General features: G+C 47.1%; 1 protein-coding gene across 6 annotated transcripts; it reads left to right on the forward strand.

Moving 5' to 3' along the window:
- The first annotated feature begins 7,394 nt into the window (after window positions 1-7,394).
- FAM110D (family with sequence similarity 110 member D) lies at window positions 7,395-17,255 on the forward strand. 6 transcript variants are annotated; one of them, XM_083754691.1, is made up of 4 exons: window positions 7,425-7,517; window positions 7,656-7,792; window positions 8,667-8,808; window positions 14,347-17,255. In XM_083754691.1, exon 4 carries the CDS (start codon window positions 14,679-14,681, stop codon window positions 15,729-15,731), a length of 1,053 nt encoding a protein of 350 aa, XP_083610817.1. In that variant the 5' UTR covers window positions 7,425-7,517; window positions 7,656-7,792; window positions 8,667-8,808; window positions 14,347-14,678; the 3' UTR covers window positions 15,732-17,255. The 6 variants fall into 6 exon arrangements, with proteins under 6 accessions (XP_083610814.1, XP_083610816.1, XP_083610819.1 ...); XM_083754690.1 differs by lacking the exon at window positions 7,656-7,792 and having other exon boundaries at window positions 7,421-7,517; XM_083754689.1 differs by lacking the exon at window positions 8,667-8,808.
- The last annotated feature ends 4,454 nt before the right edge of the window (window positions 17,256-21,709 follow it).

Below are 21,709 nucleotides of genomic sequence, written 5' to 3' on the forward strand. Positions count from 1 at the left end.
GATTCACACCACAGGAGGCAGCAGTCAGACTATTTTAAACATTTGTTTGTTCTTGTCTGGCTTGCTATTTCCAGCCCAGCATCCTCTCACTTCCCAAAAGTAGGATTTGCCAAGCCTGTGTGCTCTCTTGCCTGAATGCCTCATTTCCCTATCACTGACCATTTTCCTTAAGTTGCATAATTATTATCATTCTTAACATCACCACCATCATCATTTTTCCACCCAGGGAAAGTAGCTCCTCCAGATAAAGTCTAGGTGTGAAATAATTTCCACATCAGCTCTGGCCCTGTGGATTTGGAGCCCCTTCACATTGCTGTTTTATTTCCTGTATATTCTGCAACGCATTTTTGACACAATAATAGTGCACTGCTGGTGGATTTGTTCTGCTTTATTAGTTCTGCTTTACTTCCCCACATTTTTGCCACATTGTTGCTGTCTGGAGAGTCTGCAGCACTACAAACGCCGCATAAAGAAACAAAACCCACAACATTTATGGGATTTCAGCAGCAAATTACAGGATCTGCCTAATTGGAAATGAAGCGGTATGACCACACCAGAACATTTGCAGTTGCAAATAGTATTGAAAGCAGGATTGTGTATGGGGAGAAAAGTGGGATTTTTCAGATGGCTCTGGCTTTCATTGGCTCCGGCTCCCCCTAGTGTTGACCTCCTTGTGTTCTGCCCTACTAGTGGGTGCCAGCCACCACCGGCTAGATCAGGGGTTGTCAACCTGGTCCCTACCGCCCACTAGTGGGCGTTTCAGGATTCTAGGTGGGTGGTAAGGGGTTCTGCAGCACAAGCTGAATCCTCCTTCCATCGAGCACTGGTGGGTGGTAAGGAAATTTTACCACCAAGAAAGATGCATTAGTGGGCGGTAGGTATAAAAAGGTTGACTAGATGGACCAAAGGACTTGTTCTGTATAAGACAGCTTCCTATGTTCCTAGTAAAAGACATGGCTTGAAAGGCTTGCAATTGGCTATAGCTTATGTTTAGTAAGGATAACCTTGGCTTAGCTCATACTTGGCAAGAGTGACTGCGAGCTCCTCTTGGGGAGCATGCATGTTCACACAGTCCAGGTAAGCCATTGTTTGGCTTATTGTGCTGTGCAAGCCAGACCACAGATCAAGGCTTTGGCTGCTCTCTAGGAGGTTACTTCTTTTGACTAGCCGTAGTAAATATATTGCTGCTGCTGGTTTGCTTTTCTCAGTAAGAGATGCCCATGTATTCTTCCACATAGCTGTGTGTGATTTCCCCCTGCCCTTTGGCCTTGTTATCTGGACAGCTGGAGTAGCTTCGATGGCAGCATCTGTCTCTGTCACTCAAGCTGTCTTCGCAAGGTTTCCTTGCACAGAGACCTCCCGCCCCAGCCCTGGATGGCTATTTCAGATGGGACATGTGGAATCTTCCACTTTGGAGATATGACAATGGAAGAAGGAAGGGGGATCTTTCAGCAGGAAGTCATGCTTAGGGACCCTGGTTTGGCTGGCGAGTTTTAAATCTTTGGAGGTTAAGGAGCAAGGGACCAGTTTGTTTGTGTTTGCTTGTTCATTCATTTAGCTGCATTTCAAAGCCAGTGAGTGGTTTAAAATCGGTAATGATACAGTGGGCAAAAGATTTTGGGTATAATATCCAATTTGATGAATGGGAAAAATTGTGGAAAGAGAATATAAAATTTACTGCATGCACGATATTGAAAGAAAATGTAATGAAAATGTTTTACAGATGGTACATCACACCTGTAAAGTTAGCAAAGATCTATAAGACGTGTAACAAATGTTGGAAATGTAAAGAAAAAGAAGGGACGTTTTTTCACGTGTGGTGGGAATGTAAGAAAGTGAAAAGCTTTTGGGAAATGATATATAATGAAATGAAAAAAATGTTAAGATATACTTTTGTAAAAAAAACGGAGGCCTTTCTTTTAGGGATTGTAGGAAAGGATATAAGAAGAAAAGACTGTAAACTCTTCCAATATGCAGTAACGGCAGCCAGAATCTTGATGGCCCAGAAATGGAAACAAGAGGAAATACCGACGATAGAAGAATGGAGACTGAAAATGACAGACTATGCGGAATTGGACAAATTAACTGGGAAAATCAGATACACCAAAGACCAAAAGTTCATCGAAGACTGGGGAAAGTTTGTAGATTATCTGAAAAACATATGTGGCATGAACACAACGCTAGTGGGATTTCAAGAGGCACTGTAAAAATGGAGAAGTATTGTTAATATGAAATAGTGGGGAAGTATAATGGCAATACGAAAGAAGGGAATGTGTAACCAAAGTTATAAATACGGATGATTGTCAGAGACGCTGAAGGAAGTTCAAAAAAGAAACAATTTGTTGTATTTTGGGTAAAATTGTATAACTGTTTGGAAAATCAATAATAATAATAATAATAATAATAATTTATTATTTATACCCCGCCCATCTGGCTGGGCCTCCCCAGCCATTCTGGGCGGCTTCCATAAAAACCAAAAATACAATAAAATATCACACGTTAAAAACTTCCCTGAGGGCTGCCTTAAGACCAAAAGACCAAAAGTTTATTTATAAAAAAATAATTAAAAAATCTCAAAGCAGCATACAAAATGCAACAACAGAAAACCCAGTATCATAAAAAGCAGAGATGCAACATCAAAAACAGGTTAAAAGAAGCATTCAGAAATAACAGGGTCCAGAGGAAGCCTAACAGGGAACAGAGGAAGCCAAAGCAAAATAGACAGGTCTTTAAAAGACACCTGAAGCAACTGGTGGGTGATGCTCCATGACTGGCAGAGCAAAGGACATTCCACATGACAGGAGATACCCATTTGGGGTCACTGCCCTGTGATATTCTGTAAGGCATGGTGCCACCAGTAGAATTTCCCCAGACAGTGGCGTAGCGTGGGTTGTCAGCACCCGGGGCAAGGCAAGTAATTTGTGCCCCCTAACCCGTGGATTTGCGCCCCCTAACCCCTGGATTTGCGCCCCCTAACCCGTGGATTTGCACCCCCTAATCCTAACCCCCAGATGTTGCGCCTGGTGCGGCCGGCACCCCCTGCACCCCCCCACGCTACGCCACTGTCCCCAGATGATCTAAGTGATCTTAGCTGTCTATACAGGGCCAGGCAATCTTTCAGGTAACCTGGTCCGAAGCTGTTCAAGGGCTTTCTTTATATGTTAGTAACAAGAACTTGAACGTTGCCCAGTACCTGATCAACAGCCTCTGCAGTTGCCTCAGCCAGGGCTGGATTTAGGTTTGATGAGACCCTAAGCTACTGACGGTAATGGGGCCCTTTATATGTCCAGCTATCCTTTGTCAACAACAAATTGTCACTGCTTTTTGTGTTGAATATATGCTATATGGTAATTTATGGACCTAATAGGTATCTAAAGCCATTTGCACATGCAGAATATAGGCAACCTATATATAGAAATGAGCAAACTAGGGATATTTGAGGGAGCAGGCTAGCAGGCGGGGCCCATTACTTACATCAAAGGAGCCTACACAACACAAAAACACTGTTGCTGTATGTAGGTTTTATTTTATTTGTTTTTTATCTTATATTTTGGAAATGTACATCCAGATTTTTTTTTTCTTTAAAAATTTTTGGGGCCTCCAAGAGAGTGGCATGGTCCAGCATAGGTTGAATATGTACGTATCCACTCCAGTCACCTGGCCACAGCTTTCCACATTAGCTGCAGCTTCCAGACCAGTCTCAAGGGTTGCCTTGTGCCTAAGACAAGACAAGAGTCTGGGTATTTTAGCTTTAGGGCTGTAATATTTGCAGATCAAGGGTTTCGTAGTGGGTTGGAACAGCATATCTAATCAACTTCATCATGGGCGTAGTCAGGGGAGGAAGCTCCTCCGCCCCAATCAATACAAATCAATACAAATCTGAGGTTCTGCTCTCCCTAACAAAAGCCTGCGCCCCCCCCCCCAAATGCTTGCTATGCCCATGAACGTTACCTATGTCCCCTTTTGATTGCCAAATGAAAATTCCCTCCAGAGCATTTGTGGCATAAAAAGTGAAATGATTTCGGCAGGAATCTATGGGATGTACACTGATGGGGAACAATGTATGCCTGCCCCAAAACTTCTGAATGCTGGATTACGCATAACCTCCCTGATACCACCATGAGCACAAAATATAATTAATATACTATGAAAAGGATGTCCAGAGGCTCTTTATAGAAATGGAGGTGCTTTGTTATGTATTGGTGCCGGGGGAATTGCAGTTTATGTCAGTTATTATTTATTATTGATATACACATACACACACACTGTTTGATTGTAGGAAAATCTCTCTAAGCAGCCTAATATATATATATATATATAAACAGTTTGTAGTTCTTTTGTATGTTATATATTGTGTGATAACAGTTTAAAAGTTATCTCCTGTATTTTATATCTCAAACATTTCTCTTGTTTTATTTTCCATTTGCTATAGTAACTCTACTGGGGGGGGGGGGGATTATAATTGTTTTTCTTAAAAAGGAGCAACATTCTGAGCAGTTCAAAGACCAGCCACAAAAATAACCTCTGGCAACTGCTATAGGTTCTACTGTGGCTTCCTGCAATTTAAATCTCCCCAGGAAAGAGTATGATCAAAACTTCCTCTTGACTGGGAGGGAGCAGGGTGGGGTGGGGCAGAAAAGAGGCTCTCACTCTTAACCCTGTCAGTGCCAGACAGACCCAAGGGCCACAATTAGATCAATGCATCTGAATAAGTAGACTTTCTGGTCCATAAGCGCTTAGGCCATTTAATGCATTTGTTTGTCTTTAAGGTGCTAAAACACACTGTTTTTGCTGCAAAAAGAGACTCACATTGATACCTGCCCTATATAGTAAAGGTAAAGGTACCCCATGACCGTTAGGTCCAGTCGTGGACAACTCTGGGGTTGCGGCGCTCTTCTCGCTCTATAGGCCAAAGGAGCCTGCGTTTGTCCACAGACAGCTTTCGGGTCATGTGGCCAGCATGAATAAGCCACTTCTGGCAAATCAGAACAGTGCACGGAAACGCCGTTTACCTTCCCGTCGGAGCGGTACCTATTTATCTACTTGCACTTTGACGTGCTTTCAAACTGCTAGGTGGGCAGGAGCTGGGTCTGAACAACGGGAGCTCACCCTATTGCGGGGATTCGAACCGCCGACCTTCTGATCAGCAAATCCTGTAATCTCAGGGTCAGTGGTGGCTGGTGTCCACTGGAGCTGGTAGCATTGTAGGGAGGGAGGCTCCCAGTAGGTGGTGCCAGAGCCAATAACAGGCAGAGACAACTTCTTCTAGTTTTGTCCCCATTCTCCTCCCAGCTGAGTTCTACAAGGGCAATAATAAGAAGGGGAGAAAGCTGACAGCTCATGCCAGGTTGTAAGTAAGAGGGCAGGCCAGTGGGAGCTGTCTGAGGTTAGCAGGGCAGGCCCCCACTCACCCAAACAGACTTGTCATTTGATGTGGATAGTAAGCTTTCTGTACTTCAATTAATTCTCCGTTCTCCACCTTACGTTCTCCTTCAAATGACTCCCTTCCCACACTTTTCCATCCCTCAGTCCGGATTTTATTATATCAGGGATACTTTGAAAAGGAGGGGGTATGAGAAAACCTGAAGGGAGCGTGGGAAATGCACACCAGTATAAAGTGTGCATTGAAATGTACATGTTGGTAAAAGTAACATACAAGAATGCTTTATATTTGGGATAATTGAGGTGCAAAAATGTGTATGTTAGACAAAATCATATAAAAATGTACACTTTATGCTGATGATTTTTAATGAGGATATGTGTTTGTTTATAGGTTTGGGGGTTGTTTTTTTAAAAAATTAAACTTATGTGGAAATGTGGAGAACTGAACTTAAGAATAGAAAATATTAGAAACTGACGAGGGGGAAAACTGGCGGATTTACCCATCCTGCAGTGCCTGGAGACAGGCAGGCAGGCAGGTCATGTATCCATAGTGGTGACCAGAGGAGAATGACTGCTGGGAGGAGTGCAGAGAACTGAAACACCATGGTGCACCTGCATCAGCACAACCAGATGCCTTAATCTGCCCCAGCTGCAACAAAACATGTTTCTCCTGTATTGGTCTCTACAGCCGCAGCAGGCGGTGCAACCTTCTAACAGTTTGACTTTGCCCATAAAGGCACACTCCTCCATTGTCTCCTGAGATGGATGAATGCCAACAACAAGGCCATTTATTTATTTATTTGATTAAACCAGCCTTTCACCATGAGGCCCTCAGGACAGGTTACAACAACCATACGATTAAAAACCACAGAGAAAGTCCTTTCCCAGGCTGCCATTCCTTGCACTTCTGAGGATGGTGGACTACCATGAGGGGGCCCCTCTGCCAATCTTAAAGTTCAAGAGTGTCTGTATGGATGGAGGTGGGTGTCCAGATATTTAGGGCCCAAGTTGTTCAGGGCAGCAAGGCTTGCCATAGCACCTGTGGACACACATATGCCCAAAAAGGCCTTTCCTGCTATCCACAAAGTCCCCTCTCCCTACTCATCCCATGTGCTGAAATTAAGCTTGAAAGAAGCGTTATACTATAGCAGGGGTCAGCAACCTAAGGCCCATGGGCCACAAGCTGCCCATGGGGGTCATTTAACTGGCCCATAGACCCTCGCCGCCCGCTTGGTTGGCTCCTGTGTGCGGGGACTGCCTTCCGTGACCCTGGCCGGCTTCCTGCAGCCAATGGGAAGCTGCGCACGCACGCCTCCTCCACGCTGGAAGGAGCGCTGGAAATAGTGTTTGTGCGTGTGTGCATGTGCACGCGCACATACACTCCAGCGTCTGCGGGACTGTGAACTGGCCCAAGCCACAAAAACTTTGCCAACCCCTGTACTATATCCGATATACTAGGCTGAAGTGTGAGCTTGGTTGTAGGGAATGTCATGCCCACAGCAGTATCTCTAATTTGCAAATGTCCCCACAACCCCCAAAAGATTTGATTTAGGGGTGTGTGGGTGTGTAAACACACACACACATGGAACTGTGGTTCATCCCTGACAGAGCTGCAGTTCCCAGCACCTTTAACAAACTACAGTCTGCAGGCTTCATAGTGGGAACCATGTTCTTTACACATGCTTTGAATGTGGAATTGACCATCAGTATACTTCATCAGCTTCTTGCAGACACAATAAGTCAGTTTTACACCTTTGTTGCAGGTGCAGCACATGCAAAAATGGCCTCCTCGCTTTTTGGATTTCCGAAAACAAATGTCATTGACAACACAATGGGATGTGTGAGAAGCGGAAGGGTTAATGCTGTTGGCAGAAATGCAGGAAGGCTCTGCGGGGCAATAAAGACTGTGGTATGGAAGGGGTCAATAGCATCATGCCTGGGGCAGCTCAGTTCAGAAAGGGTTAAGGCAGGGGAGGGAGGGAGCTTGTTTGTGTCTTCCTGCCCTGGCAGCCCATATTTACCAGCCAGCCTGCTGCTGCTGCTGCAGCTGCTGAGCTCACTTTGCCCGTCTGCCTGGCCATCTTTTGCTGGAGATGGCAAAGCAGCTTTGACATGTCTTTGGCCAGGATAGCAAGGTGAGTGCCTCTTTGGGGATAACCCTACCTGCTTCTAGAGGCTCCCTGCCTCCAAAGCCAGCGAGGGTGGGTCATAGGAAGCAGCCTTATAGCGAGTCAGACCATTTGCTCATCAGGATTTTCTGTGCTGCCAGGCAGCGGCTGGCTCTCCAGCATTTCAGACAGGGTACCGTCCTAGTCTTACCTGGTGATGCCACAGGGATGGAACTTGGGACCTCCTGCATTCAAAGCAGATACTTTTTTGGAACGGTGGTGATGTCTGATTAACTGCTCAGGTAGGTGTGCGTGTGCTTTATGAACTTGGATGAACTGAGGATCTTCCTGCTCTAGGCAATCTCCCAAAAGGAATCTTGTGCTGTATGAATTTGGATGACATGTAGATTTTTGAGCTCTAGGAACCCAGCGCCTCCCCCCCCCCCACCACAAAAAAATAGGAGTCTTGTGGTACTGTAAAGAAATACTAACAAATGCATTGTGGTAGCATAACTTTTGGTAGACAAAATGGGGAGGTTCGAATAATGGGTTTTTATGAGCACCAGGTGAATACCTTCTTGTTTTCTCAGATCTTTTAATTTAATTTACAGAGCAATCCTATGCAATCAGTTCCATAGAGCTTACTCTTACAAAAGCGTGTGTGTATAGGCTTTTAGCCGCAATCTATTTGATCTTTGCTGATGGTTGCATTGTATGGGTCTTTTAGTTTGGTGTTGCTCTTGTAGATTCTGCTGTTCTTGGTGTATTTTTGCCCACTTTTAACATTTTTATATATTTTGAAAGTCTGTAACTTGTCCTAGAAATTCGACTGAAGGGCAGGAGGCAGATCCCTGTGATCAGTCAATAAAGACCAGTGCACAAACTTCAGGAAAACACTTTATATGCATGTGACAAAATGGGATTTAGTGTACAGAAGCACTGGATGCAATAAACTTGTGTGCCACTCTCTGGAAATGTGCTATAGCACAGTGATAGAATATTGTAAGGTTCCCCAGGTTCAGTCCTCAGCATCTCCAGGCACAGCTGGGAGAGAATCCTGCCTAAAACACTGGAAAGCTGCTGCCAGTCTGTGCAGACATTGCTGAGCACTCAATATAAGGCACCTTTCTATTTTCCTAATGCCTTAAGACCCCATTTTCATTGTTGTCCTTACAGGCAGAACAGGACAGACCACCCATCTGGTTTGCTAGCAGGTATTTCCTGTGGTGAGCAACCCAGAATGCGACTCTCTTTCTTTTTTAGCCTCCTCTCGGGGGAACGGAGCTTGGAGTTCTTCTCTCTTCTCAGTCCGCTGCACGTAGGTATCCCATTTGGCCAGAGCTGCCCTGTAGTTAAAACCCGCCTCTGGCGGGTGTGTCGCAGGGAGGAGGGAGGCTGCTTGCCCCAGGCGTGCTTATTTATAGCTGTGGATTCAAGAGGCAAAAAGTTCAGCCGTAATTGGGGGGTCTGGCTCTGTAGCCTGGAGAGGATGACTTCTCTCCTGGCATCCTAGGGAGAAAGCTGGCTGACCTTTGCAAGGAGGTGGGTGTCCTCCTCTTGGGGTCAGCCTACAGAGTGCGTGGCAGCAAGGAATCAGGTTTTTTGCTTTGCCACAGAGTAAAAAAATAATGGGCGGCTGCAGCCAATCTTGGCTCTCTGAGGGCTCCTCTAGACGGTTGGGTATGCAAATACTGTGCGTTGGTCAGCATGCACTGATCTACACACATAAAACAAATTCATGCACAGGCGTCTTCCAAAAACCCACCCCAACCCCATGCTTGTATTCTACAGCATGTAATGGACACAATAATAAGGCTACAATTTCATGCATGCTTTAGCGATTGATTCCTCTTCTCAGGAAACTCTGGGGGTTGTAGCTGTGAGAGGGGAATAGCCCCCCCCCCCCAAAAAAAACCCAACTCTCAACACCCTTACCAAAGTATAATTCCCAGCATCCTTTGCGGGGAAGCCATGATGGTTTAAAGTGGCATGATACTGCTTTAAATATATAGTGTAGAAGGGCCCAGTATCGAAAGCAGGACCCGGTCTTCCTATATAGCACTTTTATTAAGTGCTGGGCTAGCTCAGTCTGTAGGGCATGAGGCACTTAATCATGGGTTTGAGCCCCATGTTGGGCAAAATATTTCTGCATTGCAGGGGTTGGGGGCTGGACCTTGTGGTCCTTTTCAACTCTACAGTTGATTCTATGCTTAAAGCATAAATTATCTTGGCAATCCTCCCCAAAACCCTATATGCCAATCTAATATTATTATTCCCCTGGGGTTGAAGGGAAGGACATGATGAAAGATGGTGGCCTACCTAAGGTTATCCACACTGGAGTTTTTTGCTGTCTGGAAAGTGACAGGAAATGCTTTGGCAGGGTGAGGTGAGTGGATTATTAACAAGGAGACATGAAAACATCCCACAGCCAGGAGGAATGATTGATAAATACGTTGTCTGGAGGGAGCCCTACTAAGGTGCCAGCTCAGAACGATGGGAATGACTAGGAGTTGGGGCGCAGGAGAAGCAGTCTCCCCAGCATCTGACACTCTGTCTGGTACAAGGCTGGCTCTGCAGGAGACCCAGTATAAGGAAAGGGGCATCACTTGAGGGGCTGCACAAAGGAATCTGGGCCTTTTCCAGGATGTGCAATTTCTCTCTTTGTACTGATAACCAGATATACTTAGGGCCCCTTCTAGATGTCCCTTTTATTCAGCATTCATGATGATATTGGGGCAGCCATATGCAATCCTGCTTTCGATATTCTTTGCTCCTGCCAAAGTTACACTGCTGCACTTCCAATCAGCACATCTTCTGTGGCTTAAATAATACACCCCCAATAAAACCTCGGTCTGGAGGGGCCCTTAGTCCTGCTTTTTGCCCAAAACCATGGGCAAATACAAAAGTAAAAAGTTGCACAAGGCAAAGAGGAAGGGAGAGGCAGTGGGAGCAGACAGCTCAGGAAACAGCTGGTCTTTTTGCTACAAGGGATGGAGCAATGGGGACCCTCTGCAGCTTCCTCTCCTCTTGCAATAGGGCTGGGAAGCTACAGGAAAGCTGACATGGCTGATTGCGTAAGGATTAACATTGGACTCACATTTGGGGTGACTCAAGGAGCCAGACAGTTGCCCAAGCCACTTGCAGAAGCTGCGTTTGAAGACCTGTCTATCATGGCATCCCCGGAGGATAATAGCTTTCACTGGGTTGGGTGTTAGGTGGCCCTATTCATTCTCATATAAAACAATGAGAGGTTTTATGTATAATTTTTACTAAATAAGATGAATTAGTCATGCACAGTTTGGTGACAGAATAAATGTTCTCCGTATATGAAACTTCTCCTTTGAAACCTGCCCCTTCCCCCAATATTTGCAGTTAAGGCATCTTGAATAGCATGGATGACGAAAAGCCCTGGCCTAGTCCTCTAGGGAGCTACATCTGAGAACTGCATCCAGAGGAAGTTCAGACCATTGGTCCATCGACCTCAGTATTGTTTGTTGGTCTTCAAGGTTGATCGGTGTCTGGAGTAGGAGTCTTGCTTTGGGTTCAAGAGGGCCCTGAGTTCGGTTCCTAGACAAGCCCATGCAGTCAGGAGAAAGAGCCAGGCTGGATCTACACTGACCTGTTTAACTGAGCTGGATGGACCAAGGCCTGACTCAGTGTAAGACAGCTGCCTTATGTTCCTATTTAACTCAGACCTTTATTCAGAACGATGAGGACTAGAATCTCACTTTGTGTTTAGGGCCGTAGCTCATTGGGAGAGTGCATGATTTGCCGGCAAGAGGTTTCAGGTTCCATCCTGGCATCTCTAGGTGAGGCTGGGAATGTCCCCTGTCCCAAAACCCTGGAGAGCTGCTGCTGTCAGCACAGATAATACGCAGCTAGATGGACCAAAGGTCTCAGTAAAAAGCAGCTTCCTAGGTTCCCAAAGTGCCCCCCCCAGCCCTGCTATTTACACCACACATTATTTGCAAAAACAAGTGGCCAAGTGTGGCTTTTTTTATTAGTTTCTGAGAACTCTTTAAGTCTATTTGGATTAACGTAGCAAGGACATATTGCATTTCCCAGAGACAAATGGCTTTGGGCTACTTAGCATGTGCCAGATATTTGGTGTGAATCCCATTTACTCTTCTCTTCTGAGCACCCCCTGTGTATGATGAAGTGGCTGTTGCTGAACCATTTGTGTCTTTCCTAATAGAGAAGTAACCACCTGTGATTCCTACTGGGTGGGAGGAGTGAAAGAGGGGGAGGCATTTGCCACCTCTGAACTAAGTCCTGGGACCTGGTTAAGGCCTGCCGAGATCCCAGCTATATCAAATTATATTAATAGTCTGCACAACAACAAAGATGTGCATTGATCCAACAGGAAGGACGTGAGAATAAGACCAAAAAAATATATTTGCCTATATGCTGGTTTTTAGGTGAGGTAGCAGCTTAAAAACGACTCAAGGGATAGCTCAGTTAGTAGAGCATAAGACTCTTAATCTCTGGGTCATGAATTCAAGCCCCATGTTGGGCAAAAGATTCCTGCCTTGCAAAGGGCTGAACTAGATGTCACTTGTGGTTCCTTCCAACTCTACAGCTCTATGATTCTAAGGCTAACAATCTAGCTGTGTAAACATTGTACCTTTAAAGCAAGGGTCGACAACATAAGGCCCATGGGCCACAAGTGGCCCACGGGGGTTGTTTTACCAGCCCACGAGCCACGCCCGAACCGAGCCACCGCTCGGCAAGTCTCTGCACCCTGTGCTAAAGCGGTGCAGCATGGCGCAGGGACTTGCTTCCATGGCGCCAGAAATTGCGTCTGTGCAGATGCCGGAAATCGCACTCATGCCCGCCTGTGATCTGGCCCACGGAGGGGGCTCCGCAGCAGTGAACCGGCCCAGGCAAGGTAAACCTTGCCGACCCCTTCTTTAAAGCATGTATTCTCCCACCTCAGAGAATTCTGGGCCCTGTAGTTTACCCCTCATAGAGATGCAATTTCCAGAATTCTTAGCCAGTGGTTGAAGTGGGAATCAAAGGCCATTGCAGGGGGGAGGGGGAAAGGGGCCTGCTCTGAATTATGCCAGGCAGGTGCAGAGCCCAGGAGATTGCACCATTTCCTCCCTAGAGCTGGGAGGAGACCATCAGAGCCTCCAATTCACCAAGAGGCCAAGGAGTGCTGTTGCTGCCACAATGGCAGCAGCAATGCGTTCCTTGGAGGCTGGATCTGCGCTTTCAGATGGCAATAAATGTAATAACATTGGGGAAGCACCGCAGAACAACAAATAAAGGGGACTGGTGCATGGACATTTCAGTGCAAATCCACCACTAGTGCCCTATTAATGTGTTAATGACATGCCACACTGCTGCAGAATAAACCTGTGCGCACACACGATCCCCATCAGTCTGGAAGGGCCCTAGACCCTAGGTTAGCAGTCATGAAATCTGACAAGCCAGTAAGCTTCCAATTCTGCCATGCTTAGCCAATGGATTAGTGGGTCTTACCAATGAGGTTCCACCAGTGACCTGCCATATTTCCTCCCTGCCTCTCCCCTGGACTCACCAGATTCCTCCAAGCTCTGCTCTGCTAGCCCTGAGATCAAAGGCAAGCCATCCTGTCCAAAGGCACCTCCCGAGTTTCTTGGCATTTCTTTCTGAAAAGGAAGTGGACATCAAGGTCCCGCGTCAGCCCAAACCCCTTTAGATTATTCCAAGCTGCATAGAAGCGAAGGCGAATCCATGACACTGTAGTGACTTTTTCCAGCCTCCCGCTGTCTCCTCCTTCCTATAACTGACCGCCTGGAGGGGAGTGCAAAGATACCCTTTTCCCTGGCAGAGTTTGCTTTGTTCTGTGGACGGCTGAGACCGTAAAGATAAGATTGCTGGCTCCTTTATTTTTTCCTGCTTTGTTTCCTTTTGGAACCTCAGCACACAAAAATCAGAGCCCTTTGACAACATGCCCAGTAGAGTTTCCTTTTCCTGGTCGGGTCATTCCCACTTCAAGTGCTGCTGTCTAGAGTTTTGTCTTGGCTCTTGGCTGCATCTTCCTTGGAGCAGGTGCATTGGCCTGGTTTTCACATACGGAGTCTTTTGATGCTAGAACACAAAACTGAAATTCTTCCCCTGCTCATGCTTCCACAACTGTGAGTCACCTCTCTAGAGGGTCAATATTGTTGCATGCCACCCCAGCCTCTGAGCGGTGCAAGATTCTTTGGCTTCCAGATACTTACCCAGGGTTAGTTTTCCTCGGAATGAGGGAGAGCATAGGAAGCCCATTGCTGATAGCAATTTCCATTTAAATGGCATAAGGAATGGTAGCTCTCTGAGGGGAATAGGGGTCTCCTAATAACTCTCAGAACCCTTAACAAACTACAGTTCCTGGGATGCTTTAGGAGAAGCTATAGCTGTTAAAGTGGTATCATAGTGCTTTAAACATACAGTCATACCTCATGTTACGTTGGCTTCATGTTACGTCTTTTCAGGTTGCGTCCCGTGGCGACCCGGAAGTACCGGAAAGGGTTACTTCTGGGTTTCGCCGCTCGCACATGCGCAGAAGCGCCAAATCATGCCACGCACCTATGCAGATATGGCACTCCAGGTTGCGGGCTTTTCATGTTGCGAATGGGCCTCCAGAACTGATCCCGTTCGCAACCAGAGGTACCACTGTACTGTGTGGATGTAGCCTGAGTCAAAACATTGCATTTCACCGAATCAGTTATATGTCAACAGTGTGTCAGCACCAACAACTGCTCACCTCATTCAACAAAAATCATTCACTGCTAGGATTATTATTGTTAGTCACCAACTGTTCCATTCTTTCTAGAGTCATTTCCTCTGACATATTATTTCACTAATTGACCACCTTCTCTGCTTCTAGGGCAACTGTTGACCTGTTGATACCCACCCACTCCTCTATTCACAGAAAAGGAATTTTCCTAATCTTCACAGTGTGACTGAACTTTTATTGACAGGAAGTAGGAAGCAGGAAGCTGGTTACAAGCGCTGCCATAGGAGTTCAGCTGCGGATTCTTGAAGAAGTCAGCCCAAACCTAGAGTGGTAAAACCACCAACTTAACCTATTGCCCAGTTCAGGGCAAAACTCTGGCAACCATCCCAATTTCCCAGAGATACTTTGACATCGCAAAGTCTCCTCACAACTCTCCTTCTGAAACTGAAGGTTGCTCATTATCCCAGTACTGTGGACATAAAATGAGGCCTCTGTCTCCCGGAGAAGGACTTTCCCCTCTTGGGCTGCTCAACCGAGGGCCCGACTACCTCCGTAAGCAGCTGGAGGGGAGTACCGGGGGGCGGACCCCAAGTGCCGTGGAAAGGCTGGAGGCCGATAAAGCCAAATACGTCAAATCCCAACAAGTCATCAACAGTCGCCAAGAGCCAGTGCTGCTCTGCTACACCTTCCAGTCACCTGCTTGTGGCAGAAGAGCCTTGACCCTCCACCAACAAGGCGAGTTTTCTCAGGTAGGCCAAGATGGCCTTGGGCCCAAGAAGGTGCCTCCTTCTCCTCAGTCGCCCATAGCACGGAGAGGGGGCGGCAGGCGCATGCTGAGGCCCGATTCGCTTGTCATCTACCGGCAGAAATGGGACTGTTCGGCTGTCAACAAGGAGAACACCAAAGGCTACAGCCTAGTGAGGCGGCTGTTTCAAGGCCCATTGAGAGATGGACATGGTGCCTCCCCTTCCTCTAGAGGCATGTTCGGAGATGGACAGCTACAAGTCACGCAGGAAGAAACCTCCATGGTCTGGGTGCCGGCAGAAAAGGAGGAAACAAGGACAATAAGTTCAGTAGGCATTCTAATGAGGACGTCCGTGGGACGTGCTTCTGAACGAAGCCTGGGACACCAGCCCAGCTCCCAGCTGGTTATGGACCAAACCTCTTCTTCCACAAGCCCAGAACCATCAGACTCCAAGAAAGAGCTGGCACCAAGTTATTCTCTCCCTCTCTCGGAGAAAGAGCGTTTTTTTAACTACTGCGGCTTGGACCAGAACCTGGTGGAGATGCTGGGAGCTGAGCGGTTCAAGCCGGGGAGCTGGGAATTGGGGTCCTCCTGTGTGGTCCTGGGGAGCGTGGGGTCAGCCAGTTCTGAGCATGACTGTCTCTCACTCAATGAAGAGGAGCTGTCTGTGGAAGAGCTGAGCGAGAAGCCACTCACTTCGGTCTCTGTCATTGAGCGAAACGCCCGTGTTATTAAATGGCTGTACAGCTGCCAGCAGGCCCTGTCTGTGGCCAAGGAGTCCACAGTGTGAATGGAAACATGGTCTCAAATGCAATTCTTATCACAGGAAAGGGAGGGCCAGGCAGCCGGGCCTCGCTGTTCCTGTAACCTTGCAAGTGCCATTCATGTGCCTAAGTGAGGGCCAGTTCTTGCCATCTTGATGATGGCAACATTCCCATCATGGGAAGCCAAGCAGGGAGTGTCTCTCACCATGGAATTATGGCAATTGGTGTATGATGGGTGCTGTTTAAAACAGTCCTGCATTGCCTGTATGCAAATATGCCTGTGAGGTAGAAAGGGATACACATGTCAGGACCAACGTGATTTTCAACTGAGGCCTAAATTATGAGGGCAAAATTTGGGGGTTTGGGACAAATAATTTTCCTCCTCTCTTTCCCCACTATAAGTAGTGGTGACCAGCATATAAATTATACGTTCTACAGCAGCAATGGGGAACCTGTGGTTCCCCAGATATTGCTGGACTACATTTCCCATCATTCCTGACTCTTGGCTATGTGGACTGAGGTTGATAGGAGTTGGAGTTCAATGATACCTGGAGAGCCACAAGTTGCAGGAATATGAGTAAATCTTCCCCTCCCGCAGTTGTCAACAGCGAGCATGTTGTAGGGGGTTAGAGTGTTGGACAGGGAAGGCTTGGGTTCAAATCCCACATGAACCTGCCTGGGAGACCCTGAGCCAGTCATATGCATTTTGTCTAGCCTACCTCACAGGGTTGTTATGAAGTTACAACCAGAGCATCTCTTGGGATAAGCCCAAAGTTCTGTGGAGGTGTGTGATGCAAACATGATCAACAGGAGATCATTAGTGTTACAAAGCACTTCTCAGGCTTAGCCCTTCTATGTTTTCAAGCAACAAGCTGCCGGAGAACCACCACTGTGGCTAGTGGGGTGTACACAAGCCCCAGTCCAGACTGTGTGGTTTTTGTGCAGTCTAGGAGAAACATTTTGTGGTTGCCAGGCCTTTGACTCTTTACTGAGCCATTCCGTGAAATGAAAGCAGGAAGAACAGGAGCAATCTCTGAACTGGCACAATCTCTAGGGCAGGCCCCCAGTGCTGCACCCAATTCTCTTTCCTTCTGCGCCTTCCTTCCTCAGACATTCTCCAGATATTCAAAGCAAAATCCATGTTTGTATCTCTTTCCTTTTTTCAGAGCTAGCTTTGATGGCTCAGGATGATGGGATTAGCTTTATGAATGGGTATTAATAGAAGCGCTCAACCTTTTTCTCAGTGATCGGCCATGAACATAAGAAGTGTCCTGCTGGATCAGGCCAATGGCCAAGTAGTCCAGCATCCTGTTCTCACAGTGGCCAATCATGGGAAGCCCACAAGCAGGGCCTGAGCACAACATCACTCTCCCCAGTTGTGATTCCCAGCAACTCGTATTCAGAGGTGCACTGTTTCCAACAGTGCAAAGCAGAACAAAGTCATCGTTGATCTGAAACTGATGGGTCCTCCTGAGGGCCAGCTAACATCTTATTTACAATTAAGAAATGTTACCTCTGTCCCTGAATTCTTAATAAAAGTGAAGCTTTTTCAAGAATCGCTCCATGTCAAAGGTTTCTGGCAGAAATGTCATAACTTATAGAATCAAAGAATTGCAGGGTTTGAAGGAATCCCGAGGGTCATCTAGTCCAGTCATCTCCTTCAACTATGGGTTCCTCATCTCCAGCATCCCTCTATGAAGCTTGAGTGAAACAGTTAGGACAGCTGCTAGGTCGTCTTTGGTCAAGGGACTGGGTTCAAAAAGGCAACATCCTGCACTGCAGTTGGGGACATCAGGCTACTATTAAGGGTTTTCAACCCTTTGGGGCCAGTGGGTGCATTTGGAATTTTGAGCAAGTGTCATGGGTGCCCATCACAAAATGGCTGCTGTGAGGCGTGGCAGAACACAAAATGGCTACCCCATCTGAAAGCACAGAAAATGAGGCTAGACCACAAAATAATGGGGCAACTCCCATTAGCTGGCACTTCAGAGAGGGAAAGGTACCTATGCTGCCCACTGCCACATATGACCACAGAGAGAAGCTCTTTGTACCTCTTCTCTTTTCATAATGGTTAGGAAGGTAGACAGTGAAATGTGGGGCTGCTTCAGGGGGCATTTTCATTGTAGGTGGGGCTGATCCAGTGCAAATAGGAACCGAGCAGGAAGAGCAAGGGGTCTCTTGTGCACTGTGGGGTTCTGAGGGGATAGTTACTGAAACCTTTTGTGGGCACCATAGGCAGTACTGGTGGGTACCTTGCCCTCCATGAGTATCATGCTGGTATCTCTCCACAGCTAGTTTAACTAGGACATGCAACATGCAGGGTTTTATACACTCTGACACCCCTCAGCATCTGCCCCCCCCCCCAAGGCAGCTGCCTCATTTTGCCCAATGGTTGGGCTGGCCCTGGGCTTCATTTGAAAAGTGTGTAAATGTGGATGCCATTGTAAAAGTTCAGCACCCTAAGAGTTCCACAGCCTCTCTGATTATGGCCAAACTAGGGGATATATGAAACGTGTTGTCAGGGGTCCAGAAGGAGAGACACAGGAGGGGGAGCAAATGGAGAGTGAGGAGGAGGAGTACGAGGGGGGCGCAGGCAGTGACAGTGGCCAGAGTTACTCCACAAGCCTCTCTAGCGAATCGGAGGACTCACAGAAGGGAGCGCCGGTGGCCAGAGCGAAGGGGGGTCCAGGGGGGAAGCCCCAGGAGGAAGGGGCCAGCGGGGAGTCCCTGAGCAGCAGCTGGAGATCAGGACCAGCGTCTCCACCAGAGCGCAGTGGGGAGGGGGAATCCCAGGAGTCGGGACCAGTGTCCTCACCAACAGAGGGAGGAGAGGAGTCAGGTTTGGCTACACCCACATCAGGAAGCGGGGAAACGGTCAGAAGCAAAGTCACCGGCTGGGCGCGCGCGCCAAGTTCAAATGTACAGGAGCGCGGCACAGCAGGGAGCCCGGGAAGGGAGCCAGGTCCTAAAGCCCGCCGGAGGGAGGGGCAAGACTCAGGAGGCTCAGCGTCAGAGGAGTCCAGGAAGGAGGGAACCCCAGAGGGCAGAAGGACCCAGCGCAGGAAAGAGCAGCGCAAGAGGTGGAGCCGGGCTAGAATCTTAAACTGGTGTGGGTGGAGCAGTGAGTCAGAGGGGACTTAGCCGGTCTAGCGTCGAGACGTGGGTCTGCGCGCCCAGAGCTTGGAAATGGAAACTAAACTTTAATAAAGACTTTTGTATATAACATCCACTGGGCGTTGGTCCTCTGTGAGCTGGGACCTAGCGGCAGTCCTGACACGTGTGATTACGTTTCATGTTATCTGCTGCTGGTGGTTGTTTTCAAATAGCAGCTAAGGAGGGCTCTGGTGATCAAGACCACAGAGGAGGGAGGGTTTAACCTTTTCCATTCTGTACCGTGTTTCCAACAAAACTAACCTCCTCATGCTGATGCTGTTCACTCCAGAAGTAAGCAGTGGCAACTTTCCATCCAGATGAATAGATGTTTTGCAGGGAATGTGGGGATTTTCATGAGACCGCAGCATGGGGAGAAGGAAAGGTTTGGTGATCCCAAGTCTCATTGTGTTAGGCTCTGCCTCCATTTATTTATTTCTTAAAACCGTATGCGCTATGTAACAAACCTGGGTTTGCTGCCATGTAATGCATGGAAAGTTGCAAATAGGGTGGAATCTACACACATGTTAAAAATGTTGTGAAAATGTTTTTTTAAAAACCGTTTTGAAAAATGCATTGAATTTGCTATAGCTCACAGTCGCCATCTAGTGTCACAATTGTATATTGAACTTTACAACACATTCAAAACGTTTTATTTTCAGCTGTATAGCTGAGTCCTAGGTGTTCCTCCTTTGCTTCCGGAGACTGTACAAACACTGCCACCTTGCGGCAGCCCTAGGAATACAAGAAGATCATCTTATGTCAAGACTGTACCTGCCTTTTCTTGGGAGACTAGCAGGATTCTCTTCAAAAGCACCTCCTGAGAATCTTGGATTTCATGTTAAAACAAACCCAAGTTTCTAGCCCTCATGATTGCCGAACATGTTTTAAAAGTGTTTGAAGAGTGCAAATCTCAGAAGCCGAAAGGACTGCTGAACTGGATTTCTAACAGCCTTCAGGGCCCTGCATAAGCTCCCCATAATTAGTAGAAGCAGACTAAATTACGCAGACTAAATTATTCAGGGGAAAATTGGAAGAGAAAAATTATTTTCTGATAAATTTCAGCACAGCCCTAAAAACCCAAGTAGAACCTGATCCATTCCACCCTGAACCTTTTACTTCAATACCCTGTGATTGGTTTCCTCTTGCTTTCAGCTGCACCCCTAATCTTCAGCTACAACTAAAGTTGAATTCAGCCTTTTCCATCTTTCTCCTGAATAGCTGGGGGACATTCAGTAGAATGGCGTCTGCAACTTTGTCATCCATGTATTTTGGATGCAACTGTGGATCCAGTCTTTTTGTGGTTTAACTGGCCAGTCTCCACTGGATATGGGAGGCCCCCTCTCTCATTGTCTGTTGATTCTCATACCCAGTAGAGACTGGCCACAGAGCAAATGGGGCAGCCAACACCCAAGTGCCCTGGTGGAACTCAGCAGGGAGGTGGATGGGGACAAAACCAAAATCAGTTGGCACTGCCTGTCGTTGACTCTGGCTCCCCCTACTGTTGGGCTCCCCACCTTCCACCCAATGGGCACTAGCCCACCACTGCTCATCCACCAAAAAGAACATAGAACAACACAGGAAGCTGTCTTATACAGAGTCGGGCTTCTTGGTCCATATAGCTCAGTATTTACACTGTCTGGCAGCAGCACTTCCAGGCAGGGGGCAATTCCCATTCCTAACAGCAGAGTTTTGTTCAACATCAAGTGAGCCAAAATTTCCCAGAAGATAGATAGATATAAACTATTGGGAAAATTTAATCTCCCTATTCCAATAATATGCATCAACAATCCCCACTCTCAAAATTTGTTGACCACGAATGGCACGGAGAATTTTAAGAGACCATTTTTGCTCATTCCTGTTTATTATTATTATTATTATTATTATTATTATTATTATTATTATACAGTTGTCAATGAAAATCCAAAGAAAGATACTGCAAATAAGAGGGTCACCATGAACGGTCAAGGTAGGGATGCCCCCTTTCTGCTCAGCATGCGGGCCAGAACCCAGGGAGGGCTGCTGAACTGCCCCCACTCACCCAGTCGCCAGCTGGTAACAAGGCAGCAAAAGGGCCCCCCAAACCCAAAGGCCCTTCCTTGCTGGATAATGGTGGCAGCACTGATGGAGATACTTTGTGAACGAAGAGTTGGATAATGGAGCATCTTCAGTGATGGACTCAAGAACGCAAAGCCAATGCTCTCTCCAAGCTTATCTATACTTGCCTTTCCCCTCGCTTTTTCCAGGCATAGGTTCACAATTGAAATCTCTGCATCCTAGCCCATGTGTAAGCATGAGCTTTCCCTGTGAAAAGCCGCTCTTTAGTGCTCAATCAGAACAAATGTCAATTTGGGTTTTCCATGGATTAGCGTTTGCGCCGACCAAGCTTTAAAGAGTGGGTTTTCTCAGAGAAAGCACCGGAGCAAAAAGAAGGGTGCTCAGACACAGAGCTTTAAAGCACAGACCATGCATGGAAAGAATGGAGGAATGGTAAGTATAAACAAACCCTGAGTCTTCCCTTGGTGACCTTCTGTTCCCTTGGAACAGGGCTGGGGAACCCATGGCCCTCCTGCTGTTGTTGGATTCCAGCTCCCATCAGCCCCTGCTAACATGGTCAATGATCAGGAATGATGGGAGCTGCAGTCCATCAACATCAGTTAAGAGAGGAAACTTTGGTAACTGAAGAATATCTGCTCCTGGGGCAATTGGGGAAGTTCTCATATGAAACCGCCTCATACTGAATCAGGCTATTAACCGGTCCAATCCAGTACTGTCTACTCTGATTGGCAGTGGCTCCCAGGTTTTAGGCAAAGCTCTCCCCTGCATCACCTGGTTCTTTGAAACGGGTTGAACC

The sequence above is a fragment of the Podarcis gaigeae genome, assembly GCF_964106915.1.
Source record: "Podarcis gaigeae genome assembly, chromosome: 8".
Classification (NCBI taxonomy): domain Eukaryota; kingdom Metazoa; phylum Chordata; class Lepidosauria; order Squamata; family Lacertidae; genus Podarcis; species Podarcis gaigeae.

Bases quoted from the DNA above. Each gene is read 5' to 3' on its own strand.
- FAM110D (XM_083754688.1), top strand. From the start codon at position 14,679: ATGAGGCCTCTGTCTCCCGGAGAAGGACTTTCCCCTCTTGGGCTGCTC.